This window comes from Meles meles, chromosome 18, assembly GCF_922984935.1.
Source record: "Meles meles chromosome 18, mMelMel3.1 paternal haplotype, whole genome shotgun sequence".
Lineage (NCBI taxonomy): Eukaryota > Metazoa > Chordata > Mammalia > Carnivora > Mustelidae > Meles > Meles meles.
In genome coordinates, this window is record NC_060083.1 from 31180540 (window position 1) to 31195577 (window position 15038).

General features: G+C 39.3%; 1 protein-coding gene across 4 annotated transcripts in view; it reads left to right on the top strand.

The window, feature by feature from the left end:
* Window positions 1–15038, top strand: part of TRIM37 (tripartite motif containing 37) — a 180723-nt gene that overhangs the window by 137215 nt on the left and 28470 nt on the right. For all 4 annotated transcript variants that reach the window (XM_045985146.1, XM_045985143.1, XM_045985145.1 and 1 more), the window contains exon 19: window positions 2658–2966. In XM_045985146.1, the coding sequence (XP_045841102.1) occupies window positions 2658–2966 (309 nt within the window). The remainder of the gene's footprint in view (window positions 1–2657; window positions 2967–15038) is intronic.

Genomic DNA, 15038 nt, shown 5'->3' on the forward strand with positions numbered 1-15038 from the left:
CAGGTGCAAGATTTTATTTAGCCAAACATTTTGAGTATTTTGTGCCATAAGTTGTTTGGCCTGAAATACAAAGATCACTAAGATACAATCTCCACCATAAGTTGTTCACAGTCTATATGTTTGTCTTCCTTACTGTGATGTGACAGTGCTGCAATAGAAGTATACTCCAAGTACTATAAATAATTAGGGAAGAATTGACTTGGAAGACGAGATGCCTCTCTTGGTGGTTTAGGTGCCTAAAGGAGCAGACATTTCAGATTTCCTCTGGTTTGGGTTAACAGAAGAGGGAGAAGGGAATAGAATGTGTTGTAAAATATAGAAGTGGGATATGGCATTGCTTTTGTATTACAGAGTAGCAAGTAATACCAGTTCATTTGAGGTAGAGGTGGAAGATCAAGTCACTGAGAGACAAGGGCCTCAGATGCCATGCTTGTGCTTGCATGAATGATTTCAAGCAGGAAAGTAATACTTGATTAGCGTTTTAGAAAACATTTCTGACATCTTGATGGAGAGGGGTTGGGGGGGGTGCCTGGGTGGCTCAGTGGATTGAGCCGCTGCCTTCGGCTCAGGTCATGGTCTCGGGGTCCTGGGATCGAGCCCCGCATCGGGCTCTCTGCTCCGCAGGGAGCCTGCTTCCTCCTCTCTCTCTCTGCCTGCCTCTCTGCCTACTTGTGATCTCTGTCTGTCAAGTAAATAAATAAAAATCTTTAAATAAAAAAAAAAAAAAAAAAAAAAAAAAAAAAGAGAGGGGTTGGGGGAGGACTACACCGCAGAATGATTTCATAAACGTTGAGTTTTTTGAGCCTTGTGACAACCCTGTTGGGTGTATATTATTGTCTTTGTTTTACAAATAAATAATGGACTCAGAAGTTGGTGGACTTCTATAAAGTTCCAGCAATTAAATGGTAGATCTGAAACCAGATTCTAGGGTTTCTAAAATTTCTCCTTACTTACCTCATTTATAGAAATTCTTTTTTACAGGTGCCTGGGTAGCTCAATCAGTTAAGTGTCCAACTCTTGATTTGGCTAAGTCATGGGATCAAGCCCCATGTTGGGTCCCATGCATAGCTTGGAGGCTGCTTAAGATTCTATCTCTCCCTCTGCCCCTTCCCCCCCATAAATAAAATAAAATGAAGATAAAAATAGAATTTAGTTACCTCAGAGGACTGATATGAGAGAATTAAATGACTTAATTTAATTCAGTAAGCTCTTTATGGATGTTTCTTAAATAAACAAAGACAATAAAATCTCCTATTAAGATAGAAGAATCTTTCCCAGAAGACTTTTGTCTGGAAGTGAGTCATGTACCTTCCCTAAACACTGTCAGAGGAATGAGCTTATTAAGCCATTCCTGGACCCATAGGCCCTGGGGCAAAGAAGGGATCTAACCTCCTTGAGCACATTGCCACCTACCACCTGATGCCTGAACACAATCTGAGTCCTTTTGGCAAATTAGAAGTGGGGGAATGGCTGTTGAACACACTACAGTGTCTACTTTTTACTGTACTTCCTCTTTTATGGTAGAAGGTTGTTGCAATACGTAGGCAAGTTCAGGTATCATTCCTTCTAATAAGGACTTCTTCTTTGTCTAGTTAGTGCCTATGGTCCCCCATTTTTTGTTTGTAGGGCTTGGTTTCTTTTTGCTTTGAGTCAGTCATAATGTTCTTTGATATTCAAAATATGCCTCTCCTTTTAATATTTGTGGGGCAGAGGGGTGGATTGAAAAATAGCTACTTTCTCTGGGAAGAGAGAAAACATTGTTACTTTAGAGACTGCAAAGAATCTGTGACAGGAAACTATTCTTTTTTTTTTATATTTTATTTATTTATTTGACAGAGAGAGAGATCACAAGTAGGCAGAGAGGCAGGCAGAGAGAGAGAGGAGAAAGCAGGCTCCCTGCTGAGCAGAGAGCCCAATGTGGGGCTCGATCCCAGGACCCTGAGATCATGACCTGAGCTGAAGGCAGAGGCTTTTACCCACTGAGCACCTCCCGACAGGAAACTATTCTTTTATGATGTTCCGTGGCAATTAAATAGCTGTAACTACATTGGACAACTTTTTAAACTTAGTTGGAATATATGTATTTGTACATATAGAAGCAGTTTGGCTTCTGGGGGTTTTCTTCATTTTTTTTTTTCAGTTATGAAGATCAATGTAGGAAATTTGAGAAAAATGGAGAAGCATAAAGAAGAAAGCATAGTTAGTAGAGTAGCTTATTTAAACTTTTAGAAGTAAATAACTAATTCAGGGGCACCTGGGTGGCTCAGTTGGTTGAGCGACTGCCTTCGGCTCAGGTCATGATCCTGGAGTCCTGGGATCGAGTCCCATATCGGGCTCCCTGCTCAGCAGGAAGTCTGCTTTTCCTGCTGACCTCTCTCCTCTCATACTCTTTCTCTTTCATTGTCTCTCTCTACCTCTCAAATAAATAATTCAGATTTGAGTGGTTATAATGTGACCCAGATTCTAACTTCAAAGGTATGAATAAAGTTAGGGTACTTGTATCTATCTTTATTTTCATTAATGGAATTTAATGTGTGCTTTTATTATTAATACTACCTAAAGCACCTTGGCTTTTTTACATGTCAGGTTTGCATATATTAACATTATAATGCATGTTAAAGTCTATATTAACATGACTTGTAACTTTCTCTCTAAAGCCTCATATTCTCGAAAAGATAAAGACCAAAGGAAGCAGCAGGCAATGTGGCGAGTTCCCTCTGATTTAAAGATGCTAAAAAGACTCAAAACTCAGATGGCTGAAGTTCGATGTATGAAAACTGATGTAAAGAATACACTTTCAGAAATCAAAGGTAGCAATGCTGCTTCTGGAGACATGCAGGCAAGCCTTTTTTCTGCTGACCAGGCAGCTCTGGCTGCTTGTGGAACTGAAAACTCTGGCAGATTACAGGATTTGGGAATGGAGCTCTTGGCAAAGTCATCAGTTGCTGGTTGTTACATACGAAACTGTAAGTGGATCCTTTCAGTGTCATTTGGGAAGCTAGAGAATGGGTTATTTTCAGAATAATAATATTTAAACGTCTTTCTTACAATGAATTTAAACTATATATACATCCTTTTCTCCCATTCAAAACTCACTGTGTATTTTCTACTATAAAGAGCTATCATTTCTTGGTTGCATATTCTGTGCTGGGCAGTAAACAAGATAAAATCCTTAACCCCTTGGATCTTGCTTTCATATATTCATGTGTTGGGAATTGGATATTAACATGTGTAGGAAAGCAAACATTTTCAGTTAGCAAAAAGTGCTGTGAAGGAAACAACAGGAATGGGATGGGAAGATGAGGAGTGTGCTGCTGAGGTTAGGATGGTAAGAGAAAGTCTCTGAGAAGACAACATCTGAACCGAGACCTAAAAGTTGAGCAGGTGGCAGCCATGCAAAAATCTGCAGAACAGAAAACACAAGGTCCCTGATAAAGGATTTGCTGTTCTGCATGTTTGAAAGCTTGAAAGAATACCAGTATGATTGAATATGATGAGCAAACGGGGAGAATACTAGGAGGTGAGTCAGAGAGGTAGGCAAGGTCTCTATCAGGTATGGATGTTTAAGACCTGGATAAGGAGCTTGAGTTTTATTCTGATTTTAAGAGGAAATTTCTAGAGAATGAAAATGGGGGCTGGGGGGTGGCATTTATGATCTGATTTACCTTTTACAGAGATTACTTTGCTTGTTGTATGGAGAAGGGTCTGAAAGGGGTTGAGTGGGAGTTGTGAAACAGCCTACAACTATAGTGTGTGTGAAATATGGTGGCCTATTCTGGAGTTACTACATTTGGGTGGGTGGACTTGCTCATAGTCTAGCAGCCCTTCTTGTCTGAGGTTCCCATCTTTGTTAATTCTCCCAAGGATGGTACATAACTATTACTATTCCAAATGCATAGAAGAAAAGTCAGTTCATTACTTAACAATGGATATTTTTAGACCAAGAGGGCTCAGTTCTTTTCCACAACCCTGATAAGAAAGGCTGGACAGTGTTTTAGGGAAAGAAAAAAAAAACAACTAAGAATGATTAAGTTTTTGTCCCAAGCAACTTAGTGACTGGTACTGTCATTAATTTAGATGCAAATCAAGTAAGGAAAAAGCTGGTATGGGGTTTGGGGAGGGATTTGGGGGATAGGAAGGTAGGAATTCTTGTTTAAACATGTTAGGTTGGAGAGGTCTCCTAGTTATCCTAGTAAAATGTCTTCTAGGCAGGTGAATGGTCTATAAATCTGAAGCATGTGTAGTCACAGCTGGATATAAACAGTTGGGAGTCAGCAGTATCAGATACTATTTAAAGTCAAGGACTGAATAAGATCAAGTATGGAGGAAGTTTAAATGGAGAAGAGAAGTTTTGCCTCTGGGGCACTTTAACATTTAAAGGCCTTAGGTAATGAAGGGGAGTCAGTAAAGGAAATTGAGAAGAATTTAATCATTAAGGGAGGAGAAAAATTAGAAGGGATAATATCTCAAGAAAGAAGTGGAATGGTTGTACCGTTGAGAGGTGTTGAGTTGAAGTATGTGTGGCCCTTTTAAAAATCATTCCCATGGAGGAACGTAGAAGGGAGCATACAATGAGAAACTAGAGCATTATTGCACAGCTCTTTCAAGAAGATTCATGATGGGGGCGCCTGGGTGGCTCAGTGGGTTAAAGCCTCTGCCTTCGGCTCAGGTCATGATCCCAGGGTCTTGGGATCGAGCTCCGCATCAGGCTCTCCCCTCAGCAGGGAGTCTGCTTCCTCCTCTCTCTCTCTGCCTGCCTCTCTGCCTACTTGTGATCTCTGTCTGTCAAATAAATAAGTAAAATCTTTTAAAAAAAAAAAAAAAAGATTCATGATGAATTGGGTGGTACCTGGAGGCGGTGTGGAGTCAGAGTTTGCTGTTATCTGTCTCTGCATGTTTTCACTTTCTTAAGCATATATGCTTTTTTTTTTTTTAACCTGTGTCTTTTTTACTGTGGTAAAATGTAATTAACAAAAACCTTACCATTATAGATATTTTTAGGTGTTTAGTTCTGTTGCATAAGTACATTCACACTGTTGTACAACCATCACCGCTATGCAGTCACAGAAATTTTTTTCACCTTATAAAACTGAAACTCTATACCCGTTAAATAATAACTCCATCCCAACCCCAACCCCTGGCAACCACTGTTCTACTTTCTGTTTCTATGAATTTGACTATTTTAGATATCTCACATAAGTGGAACCATATACTATTTGTCTTTTTATGTCTGACTTATTTCACTTTTGCATAATATTTTACATAGTATCTTTAAGATTCATCCTTATTGTGTCATGTATCAGAAATTGATTCCTTTTTTTTTTCCATTTTATTTATTTTTTCAGCGTAACAGTATTCATTCTTTTTGCACAACACCCAGTGCTCCATGCAAAACGTGCCCTCCCCATTACCCACCACCTGTTCCCCCAACCTCCCACCCCTGACCCTTCAAAACCCTCAGGTTGCCCCAACCTCCCACCCCTGACCCTTCAAAACCCTCAGGTTGTTTTTCAGAGTCCATAGTCTCTTATGGTTCGCCTCGCCTCCCCAATGTCCATAGCCCGCTCCCCCTCTCCCAATCCCACCTCCCCCCAGCAACCCCCAGTTTGTTTTGTGAGATTAAGAGTCATTTATGGTTTGTCTCCCTCCCAATCCCATCTTGTTTCATTTATTCTTTTCCTATCCCCCTACGCCCCCATGTTGCTTCTCCATGTCCTCATATCAGGGAGATCATATGATAGTTGTCTTTCTCCGATTGACTTATTTCACTAAGCATGATACGCTCTAGCTCCATCCACGTCGTCGCAAATGGCAAGATTTCATTTCTTTTGATGGCTGCATAGTATTCCATTGTGTATATATACCACATCTTCTTTATCCATTCATCTGTTGATGGACATCTAGGTTCTTTCCATAGTCTGGCTATTGTAGACATTGCTGCTATAAACATTCGGGTACACGTGCCCCTTCGGATCACTATGTTTGTATCTTTAGGGTAAATACCCAGTAGTGCAATTGCTGGGTCATAGGGTAGTTCTATTTTCAACATTTTGAGGAACCTCCATGCTGTTTTCCAGAGTGGTTGCACCAGCTTGCAAGAAATTGATTCCTTTTTAAGGCTGAATAATACTCCATTGTATGTATGTACCACATTTCATCTATCCATTTATCCATCGATGGACATTTGCAATGGTTCCATCTTTTGGCTATTGTGATTAATGTTGTTATGAATATGGGTGTGCAAATATCTATTTGAGTCTCTACTTTTAGTTCATACCCAGAATGGCATTCCTGAATCATATAATTCTGTGTTCAATTTTTAAAAGAAATTTACTATGATTTGTTAAACAGAATTTACTGTCCTAACGTCTTTAAGTAGTACTGTTCAGTGGGATAAAGTACCTGCACATTGTTGTGCTACCATCACCACCGTCTATCCCCAGAACTCCTTTTCTCTTGCACAACTGAATCTCTCTGCCTATTAAACAATAAATAGCTCTCTACTCTGCCTTCTCCCAGTGCCTGGCAGCCACTGTTCACTGCCTGTCTCTATAAGCTTGATTGTTCTAGGTACCTTGTATAAGTACAAACTTACTTTTGTGGCTTGCTTATTTCACTTAGCAAAATGTCTTCAGGGCTCATCCATAATAGAGCATGTGTCAGAATTCTTTTCCTTTTTGTGGCTAGATGATACTCCATTGTGTGTGTATGTATATGCCACTTTTTGTTTATCCATTCATCCTTTGATGGACATCCTGTGATTCACATCCTTTGGCACCTGCTTTTTGGCTATTGTGAATAATGCAGCTATGAGGTTAGGTGTTCATCTCTTCAAGACCTTGCTTTCCATTTTTCTGGGCATATATACATAAAAGTGGAATTGCTGGATTGTATGGTAATTCAGTTTTTAATTTTTTGAGGAACTGCTGTAAAGTTTTCTGTAGAGGTTGCACCATTTTACATTCCTACCTAATAGTGCACAAAGGCTCCAGTTTGTCCACTTCTTCCCCATCACTTAAAATTTTGTGGTTTTGTTTTGTCGTTCATAATAGCCACACTAATGCGTGTGTAGTAGTATTTTCTTGTCTTACTGTGTTTTTGGTTCACATTTATCAGTGATGTTGAACATTTTATAGTGTTTATCGGGCATTTATTTATATTTTCATTTCATTGGAGAAATGCCTATTGAGATCCTTTGCCCATTTTTGAAATGGGTTGGTTGGTTTTTTCTCCCCATCCCATCAAGATTTTATTTTTAGAGATTTATTTTTTTTTAAAGATTTTATTTATTTATTTGACAGAGATCACAAGTAGGCAGAGAGGCAGGCAGAGAGAGAGAGGAGGAAGCAGGCTCCCTGATGAGCAGAGAGCCCGATGCGGGGCTCGATCCCAGGACCCCGGGATCATGACCTGAGCCGAAGGCAGAGGCTTTAACCCACTGAGCCACCCAGGTGCCCCCCCCATCCCCTCAAGATTTTATTTTCAAGTAATTTCTGTACCCAGTGTGGGCCTAGAACTTATGACCCTGAGATCAAGAGTTAACAGCATCTATCATCTGAGCCCACCCAGTGCCCTGGGCACTTTTGGCTTTTTGTTTTTGAGTTTTTTTTTTTTTTAAGACTTTATTTATTTGACAGAGATCACAAGTAGGCAGAGAGTGAGTGGGGAAGCAGGCTCCCTGCTGAGCAGACAGCCTGATACGGGGCTTGATCCCAGGACCCTGAGATCATGACCTAAGCCGAAGGCAGAGGCTTAACTCACTGAGCCACTCAGGTGCCCCTTGTTTTTGAGTTTTAAGAGTTCTCTGTGCCTGGATATTAATCCCTTATCAGATGGAGCACCTGGGTGGTTCAGTTAGTTAAGCATCTGACTGTTGATTATAGCTAAGGTCATGATCTCAGGGTTGTGAGATTGAGCCCAGCATTGTGAGATCAAGCCCCGTGTTGGGCTCTGGGCTCAATGGGGAGCCTGACTGAGATTCTCTCTCTCCCCCTCTCCGTTTGCCTCACCCCCACATGTGTGTGCATGCATGTGCACTCTCTCTCTCTAAAATAAATACATCTTTTAAAAAAATGCCTTATCAGATATGATTTATAAATATTTTTTCCTATTCATTGGGTTGCCTTTTCACTCTGGCTGGTATCCTTTAATGGGAACAGTTTTTAATTTTGTTAAAGTCCAGTTTATCTGGTTTTTTTTTTTCCCCTTTTGTTGCCTGTGCTTTGGTGTCGTATTTCAAAAAAGCATTGCTAAAGCTGATGTTATGCAACTTTTCCCCTATATTTTCTTGTGACAGTTTTCTATGGGGTTTTTTTGTTGTTGTCATTTCTTTTAAAATTTTTTTTTAAGATTTTATTTACTTATTTGACAGGGAGAAATCACATGTAGGCAGAGAGAGAGCGGGGAAGCAGGCTCCCTGCTGAGCAGACAGCCCGATGCAGGGCTCGATCCCAGGACCCTGAGATCACAACCTGAGCCGAAGGCAGAGGCTTAACCCACTGAGCCACCCAGGCACCCCGTTGTTGTCATTTTTTAAAAAAGATTTATTTGGGAGAGACTGGGGGGGGGGTGCAGAAGGAGAAAGAGAGAGAGAGAGAAACTGCACTGAATGTGGAATCCAACACAGGGCTTAATTCTAAGATCATGATCTGAGTCAAAACCAAGAGTCCAACATTAACTGGCTTTACCACCTAGGTGCCCAAAGAGTTTTATAGTTTTAGATCTTATATGTTATAAATGTCTTGGAACTATTTTTATTTTTTAAAATTTATTTATTTATTAACATGTAATGTGTTATTTGCTTCAGGGGTACAGGTCTGTGAATCATCAGTCTTACACAGTTCATAGCTAACTTTGTATATGGTATTAGGTGAGGGTCCAGCTTCATTCCTTTGTGTGTGGATATCAGCTTTCCTAGCACCATTTGTTGAAAATTTTCCTCTCATCATTGAATGGTCTTGATACCCTTGTTGAATATTGTTAAAGGGGCACCTGGCTGGCTAAGTCAGTGGAGTCTGTGACTCTTGATCTCAGGGCTGTGTGTTCAAGCCCCACGTTGGAGGTGGAGATTACTGTAAAAAAAAAAAAAATCATTTGAGCATCTATGTGAGCATTTATTTTTGGGCTATGTGTGTGTTTATTAAAATAGGATATATTAATGCTTGATACTGGTGGCAGTAATCCAGTAGAGTAGAATAGAGGACAATGTGATTGCCAAATACATAGATTCTCCTAAAATAAGCATGACACTTCAGTAGAAATGAAGTAATAGAAAATGAAGTAAAGGTTAGGATTAGTCTGTTAATGTGGGAAGAAATACAAATGGACAGTATACATCTCAAAGGATGTATACCTTTACCTGGCTGTCACAGAAACGACAGTCTGAAACAAAAAGAAATAATGCTCTTTAGATGGACTTTTGTGAAAAAGCTTTTGTTACCTATTTTTGCAAGTACTTCTTTCCTGTTGTCTCTTGGTTTTATTATTCTGCTAAACAAAAGTTAAAAATTTTTATTTTAGATAGATCTATTAATAGTATTCATGGTTTGTAGGTTTAATGTTTTTATTTGGAAAGTCTTTTTAATTCCCAGGTTTGTAAAATTGACCCATTTTTTTAAAGACTTTATTTATTTGACAGAGAAATCACAAGTAGGCAGAGAGAGAAGAGGAATCAGGCTCCCCGCTAAGCAAAGAGCCCGATGTGATTCCCTTGAGATCATGACCTTGAGCTGAAGGCAGAGGCCCAACCCACTGAGCCACCCAGGTGCCCCAAGACCCCTGTTTTCTTGTGGCATTTTTTTTTTTTTAACATTTATGTCATTATACCGTTCATAATTTGTTTTTCATGATGATGTCTTTTTTTCCCCAAAAGAAACATTTTTTTAAGAATCTACTCTGTCGGGGTGCCTGGGTAGCTCAGTGGGTTAAAGCCTCTGCCTTTGGCTCAGGTCATGATTACAGGGTCCTAGGATCCAGCCCCGTATCAGGCTCTCTGCTCAGCAGGGAGCCTGCTTCCCCCTCTCTCTCTCTGTTTGCCTCTCTGCCTACGTGATCTCTGTTTGTCAAATAAATAAATAAAATCTTAAAAAAAAAAAAAAGAATCTACTCTGTCCAACAATATGAAATGCATCCTTTATTAATAGACTAAATTCCCATATTTGCTTTGTTCTGTTCTTAAATTTGTTCATAGAGATTAGATCATACAAAATTTCTAACATACAATTGTTTTGACCTGCAAAAACAGCAGTTTGATATTGCTTAACTGAATATTGCTTAACTGAAATTTGTAGTGTTTTTAGCTACTATGTTTCATAGTTCGTAATACATAGTTCATAGTTCGATTGACTTGCCTTCATTTTTGTTTTTGTTTTCAAAATATTCTTGATGGTTCTTGCACATTTACTCTTTCAGAAAACATTTTGACTGGAATTGCATTATTTAATGGATTTAATTACATTTAATTGGGGGAATTGACTTTTTTTATTTTTGAAACATTAACTCTGGGAAAGTGGTATTTCTTTCTTTCTTTTTTTTTTTTTTTATTAACATATAATGTATTATTAGCCCCAGGGCTACAGGTCTGTGAATTGCCATGTTTACACACTTCACAGCACTTACCATAGCACATACCTTCCCTAGTGTCAACCCCACCACCCTCTCCATACCCCATCCCCCTGGCAACTCCCAGTTTGTTTTGTGAGATTAGGAGTCTCTTTTGGTTTGTCTCCCTCCTGGTCCCATCTTGTTTCATTTATTCTTTTCCTACCCGCCAAACCCCTCACGTTGCATCTCCACTTCCTCATATCAGGGAGATCATATGATAGTTGTCTTTCTCCAATTGACTTATTTTGCTAAGCGTAATACCCTCTAGTTCCATCCACGTCGTCACAAATGGCAAGATTTCATTTCTTTTGATGGCTGCATAGTATTCCATTGTGTATATATATATATACCACATCTTCTTTATCGAATCATCTGTGGATGGACATCTAGTTTCTTTCCATAGTTTGACTATTGTGGACATTGTTGCTATAAACATTCGGGTGCACGTGCCCCTTCGGATCACTACATTTGTATCTTTAGGGTAAATACCCAGTAGTGTGATTGCTGGGTCTTAGGATAGCTCTGTTTTCAACTTTTTGAGGAACCTCCATGCTGTTTTTCCAGAGTGTTTGCACCAGCTTGCATTCCAACCAACAGTGTTGGAGGGTTCCCCTTTCTCCACATCCTTGCCAGCATCTGTCATTTCCTGACTTGCTAATTTTAGCCATTCTGACTGGTGTGAGGTGGAATCTCAGTGTGGTTTTGATTTGTATTTCTCTGATGCCGAGTGATGTGGAACACTTTTTCATGTGAATGTTGGCCATCTGGATGTCTTCTTTGCAGAAATGTCTGTTCATGTCCTCTGCCCATTTCTTGATTGGATTATTTGTTCTTTGGGTGTTGAGTTTGCTAAGTTCTTTACAGATTTTGGATACTAGCCCTTTATCTGATATGTCCTTTGCAAATACCTTCTCCCATTCTGTCAGTTGTCTTTTGGTTTTGTTAACTGTTTCCTTTGCTGTGCAAAAGCTTTTGATCTTGATCTTTTGATCTTGATCTTTTGATCTTGATAGTTCATTTTTGCCCTTGCTTCCCTTGCCTTCGGTGATGTTCCTAGGAAGAAGTTGCTGTGGCTAAGGTTGAAGAGGTTGTTGTCTGTGTTCCTCAAGGATTTTGATGGATTCCTTTCTCACATTGAGGTCCTTCATTTTGAGTCTATTTTCGTATGTGGTGTAAGGAAACGGTTCAGTTTCATTTTTCTGCGTGTGGCTGTCCAATTTTTCCAACACCATTTGTTGAAGAGACTGTCTTTTCCCATTGGGCATTCTTTGCTGCTTTGTCAAAGATTAGTTGACCATAGAGTTGACGGTCTGTTTCTGGGCTCTTTATTCTGTTCCACTGATCTATGTGTCTGTATTTGTGCCAGTACCATACTGTCTTGATGATTATAGCTTTGTAATAGAGCTTGATGTCTGGAATTGTGATGCCACCAACTTTGGCTTTCTTTTTCAACATTCCTCTGGCTATTGGAGGTCTTTTCTGGTTCCATATAAATTTTAGGATTATTTGTCCATTTCTTTGAAAAAAATGGATGGTATTTTGATAGGGATTGCATTAAATGTGTAGATTGCTTTAGGTAGCATAGACATTTTCACAATAATTGTTTTTCCAATCCATGAGCATGGAACATTTTTCCATTTCTTTGTGTCTTCCTCAGTTTCTTTCATGAGTACTTTATAGTTCTCTGAGTATAGATTCTTTGCCTCTTTGGTTAGGTTCATTCCTAGGTATATTATGGTTTTGGGTGCAATTGTAAATGGGATTGACTCCTTAATTTCTGTCTTCTGTCTTGTTAGTGTAAAGACGTGCAACTGATTTCTGTGCATTGATTTTATATCCTGACACTTCATTGAATTCCTGTACAAGTTCTAGCAGTTTTGGAGTGGAGTCTTTTCGGTTTTCCACATATAGTATCATATCATTTGCAACGAGTGATAGTTTGACTTCTTCTTTCTCTATTTGGATGCCTTTAATTTCTTTCTGTTATCTGATTGCTGAGGCTAGGACTTCTAGTACTATGTTGAATAGCAGTGGTGATAATGGACATCCCTGCTGAGTTCCTGACCTTAGCGGAACAGCTCTCAGTTTTTCTCCATTGAGAATGATATTTGCGGTGGGTTTTTCATAGATAGCTTTGATAATATGGAGGTATGTGCCCTCTATCCCTACACTTTGAAGAGTTTTGATCAGGAAGGGATGCTGTACTTTGTCATATGCTTTTTCAGCATCTATTGAAGGTATCACATGGTTCTTGTTCTTTATTTTATTAATGGATTGTATCACATTGATTGATTTGTGGGTGTTGAACCATCCTTGCAGCCCTGGGATAAATTCCAGTTGGTCGTGGTGAATAATCCTTTTAATGTACTGTTGGATCCTATTGGCTAGTATTTTGGTGAGAATTTTTGCATCTGTGTTCATCAAGGATATTGGTCTGTAATTCTCTTTTTTGATGGGATCCTTGTCTGGTTTGGGGATCAAGGTAATGCTGGCCTCATAAAATGAGTTTGGAAGTTTTCCTTCCATTTCTATTTTTTGGAACAGTTTCGGGAGAATAGGAATTAATTCTTCTTTAAATGTTTGGTAGAATTCCTCTGGGAAGCCGTCTGGCCCTGGGCTCTTGTTGGGAGATTTTTGATGACTCCTTCAATCTCCTTATGGGTTATGGGACTGTTCAGGTTTCCTATTTCTTCCTCATTCAGTTGTGGTAGTTTATATGTCTCTAGGAATGCATCCATTTCTTCCAGATTATCAAATTTGCTGGCATATAGTTTCTCATAATATGTTCTTATAATTGTTTGTATTTCTTTAGTGTTGGTTGTGATCTCTCCTCTTTCATTCATGATTTTATTTATTTGTGTCCTTTCTCTTTTCTTTTTGATAAGTCTGGCCAGGGGTTTATCAATCTTATTAATTCTTTCAAAGAACCAGCTCCTAGTTTCGTTGATTTGTTCTGTGTTTTTTTCGTTTCTAATTCATTGATTTCTGCTCTGATCTTTATTATTTCTCTTCTGCTACTGGGTTTAGGCTTTCTTTGTTGTTCTTTCTTCAGCTCCTTTAGGTGTAGGGTTAGGTTGTGTTTTTGAGACCTTTCTTATTTCTTGAGAAAGGCTTGTATCGCTGTGTATTTTCCTCTCAGGACTGCCTTTGCTGTGTCCCACAGATTTTGAACCGTTGTGTCTTCATTATCATTTGTTTCCATGAGTTTTTTCAATTCTTCTTTAATTTCCTGGTTGACCCATTCATTCTTTAGAAGGATATTCTTTAGTCTCCATGTAATTCTTTCCAAATTTCCTCTTGTGATTGAGTTCTAGCTTCAGAGCATTGTGGTCTGAAAATATGCAGGAAATGATCCCGATCTTTTGATACCAGTTGAGACCTGATTTGTGACCCAGGATGTGATTTATTCTGGAGAATGTTCCATGTGCACTAGAGAAGAATGTGTATTCTGTTGCTTTAGGGTGGAATGTTCTGAGTGTATCTGTGATGTCCATTTGGTCCAGTGTGTCATTTAAGGCCTTTATTTCCTTGTTGATCTTTTGCTTGGATGATCTGTCCATTTCAGTGAGGGGAGTGTTAAAGTCCCCTACTATTATTGTATTATTCTTGATGTGTTTCTTTGATTTTGTTATTAATTGGTTTATATAGCTGGCTGCTCCCACGTTAGGGGCATAGCTATTTAAAATTGTTAGATCTTCTTGTTGGACAGACCCTTTTAGTAGGATATAGTGTCCTTCCTCATCTCTTATTATAGTCTTTGGCTTAAAATCTAATTGATATAAGGATTGCCACCCAGCTTTCTTTTGATGTCCATTAGCATGGTAAATTCTTTTCCACCTCCATACTTTAAATCTGGAGTTGTCTTTGGGTCTTAAATGAGTTTCTTGTAGACAGCATATTGATGGGTTTTGTTTTGTTTTTTAAAGATTTTATTTATTTATTTGACAGAGATCACAAGTAGGCAGCAAGGCAGGCAGAGAGAGAGGAGGAAGCAGCTCCCTGCGGAGCAGAGAGCCCGATGTGGGGCTCGATCCCAGGACCCTGGGATCATGACCTGAGCCAAAGGCAGAGGCTTTAACCCACTGAGCCACCCAGGTGCCCCTGAAAATTTTTTTTAATTTAATTTTTTTTTCAGTGTTCCAAAATTCATTGTTTATGCACCACACCCAGTGGTCCATGCAATACATGCCCTCCTTAATACTCACCACCAGGCTCACCCAACCCCACACTCTCCTCCCCTCCAAAACACTGTTTGTTTCTCTGAGCCCACAGTCTCTCTTGGTTTGTCTCCCCCTCCGATTTCCCTCCACTCACTGCTCCTCTCCATCTCCCAGTGTCTTCCGTGTTTTAACATCTTGTCTGCTATTTAAAAGTTTAATGAAATTCATAAAACCATTTAGTAGTTCTTTCAGGGACAGAACTTTAACGGCCTGTTT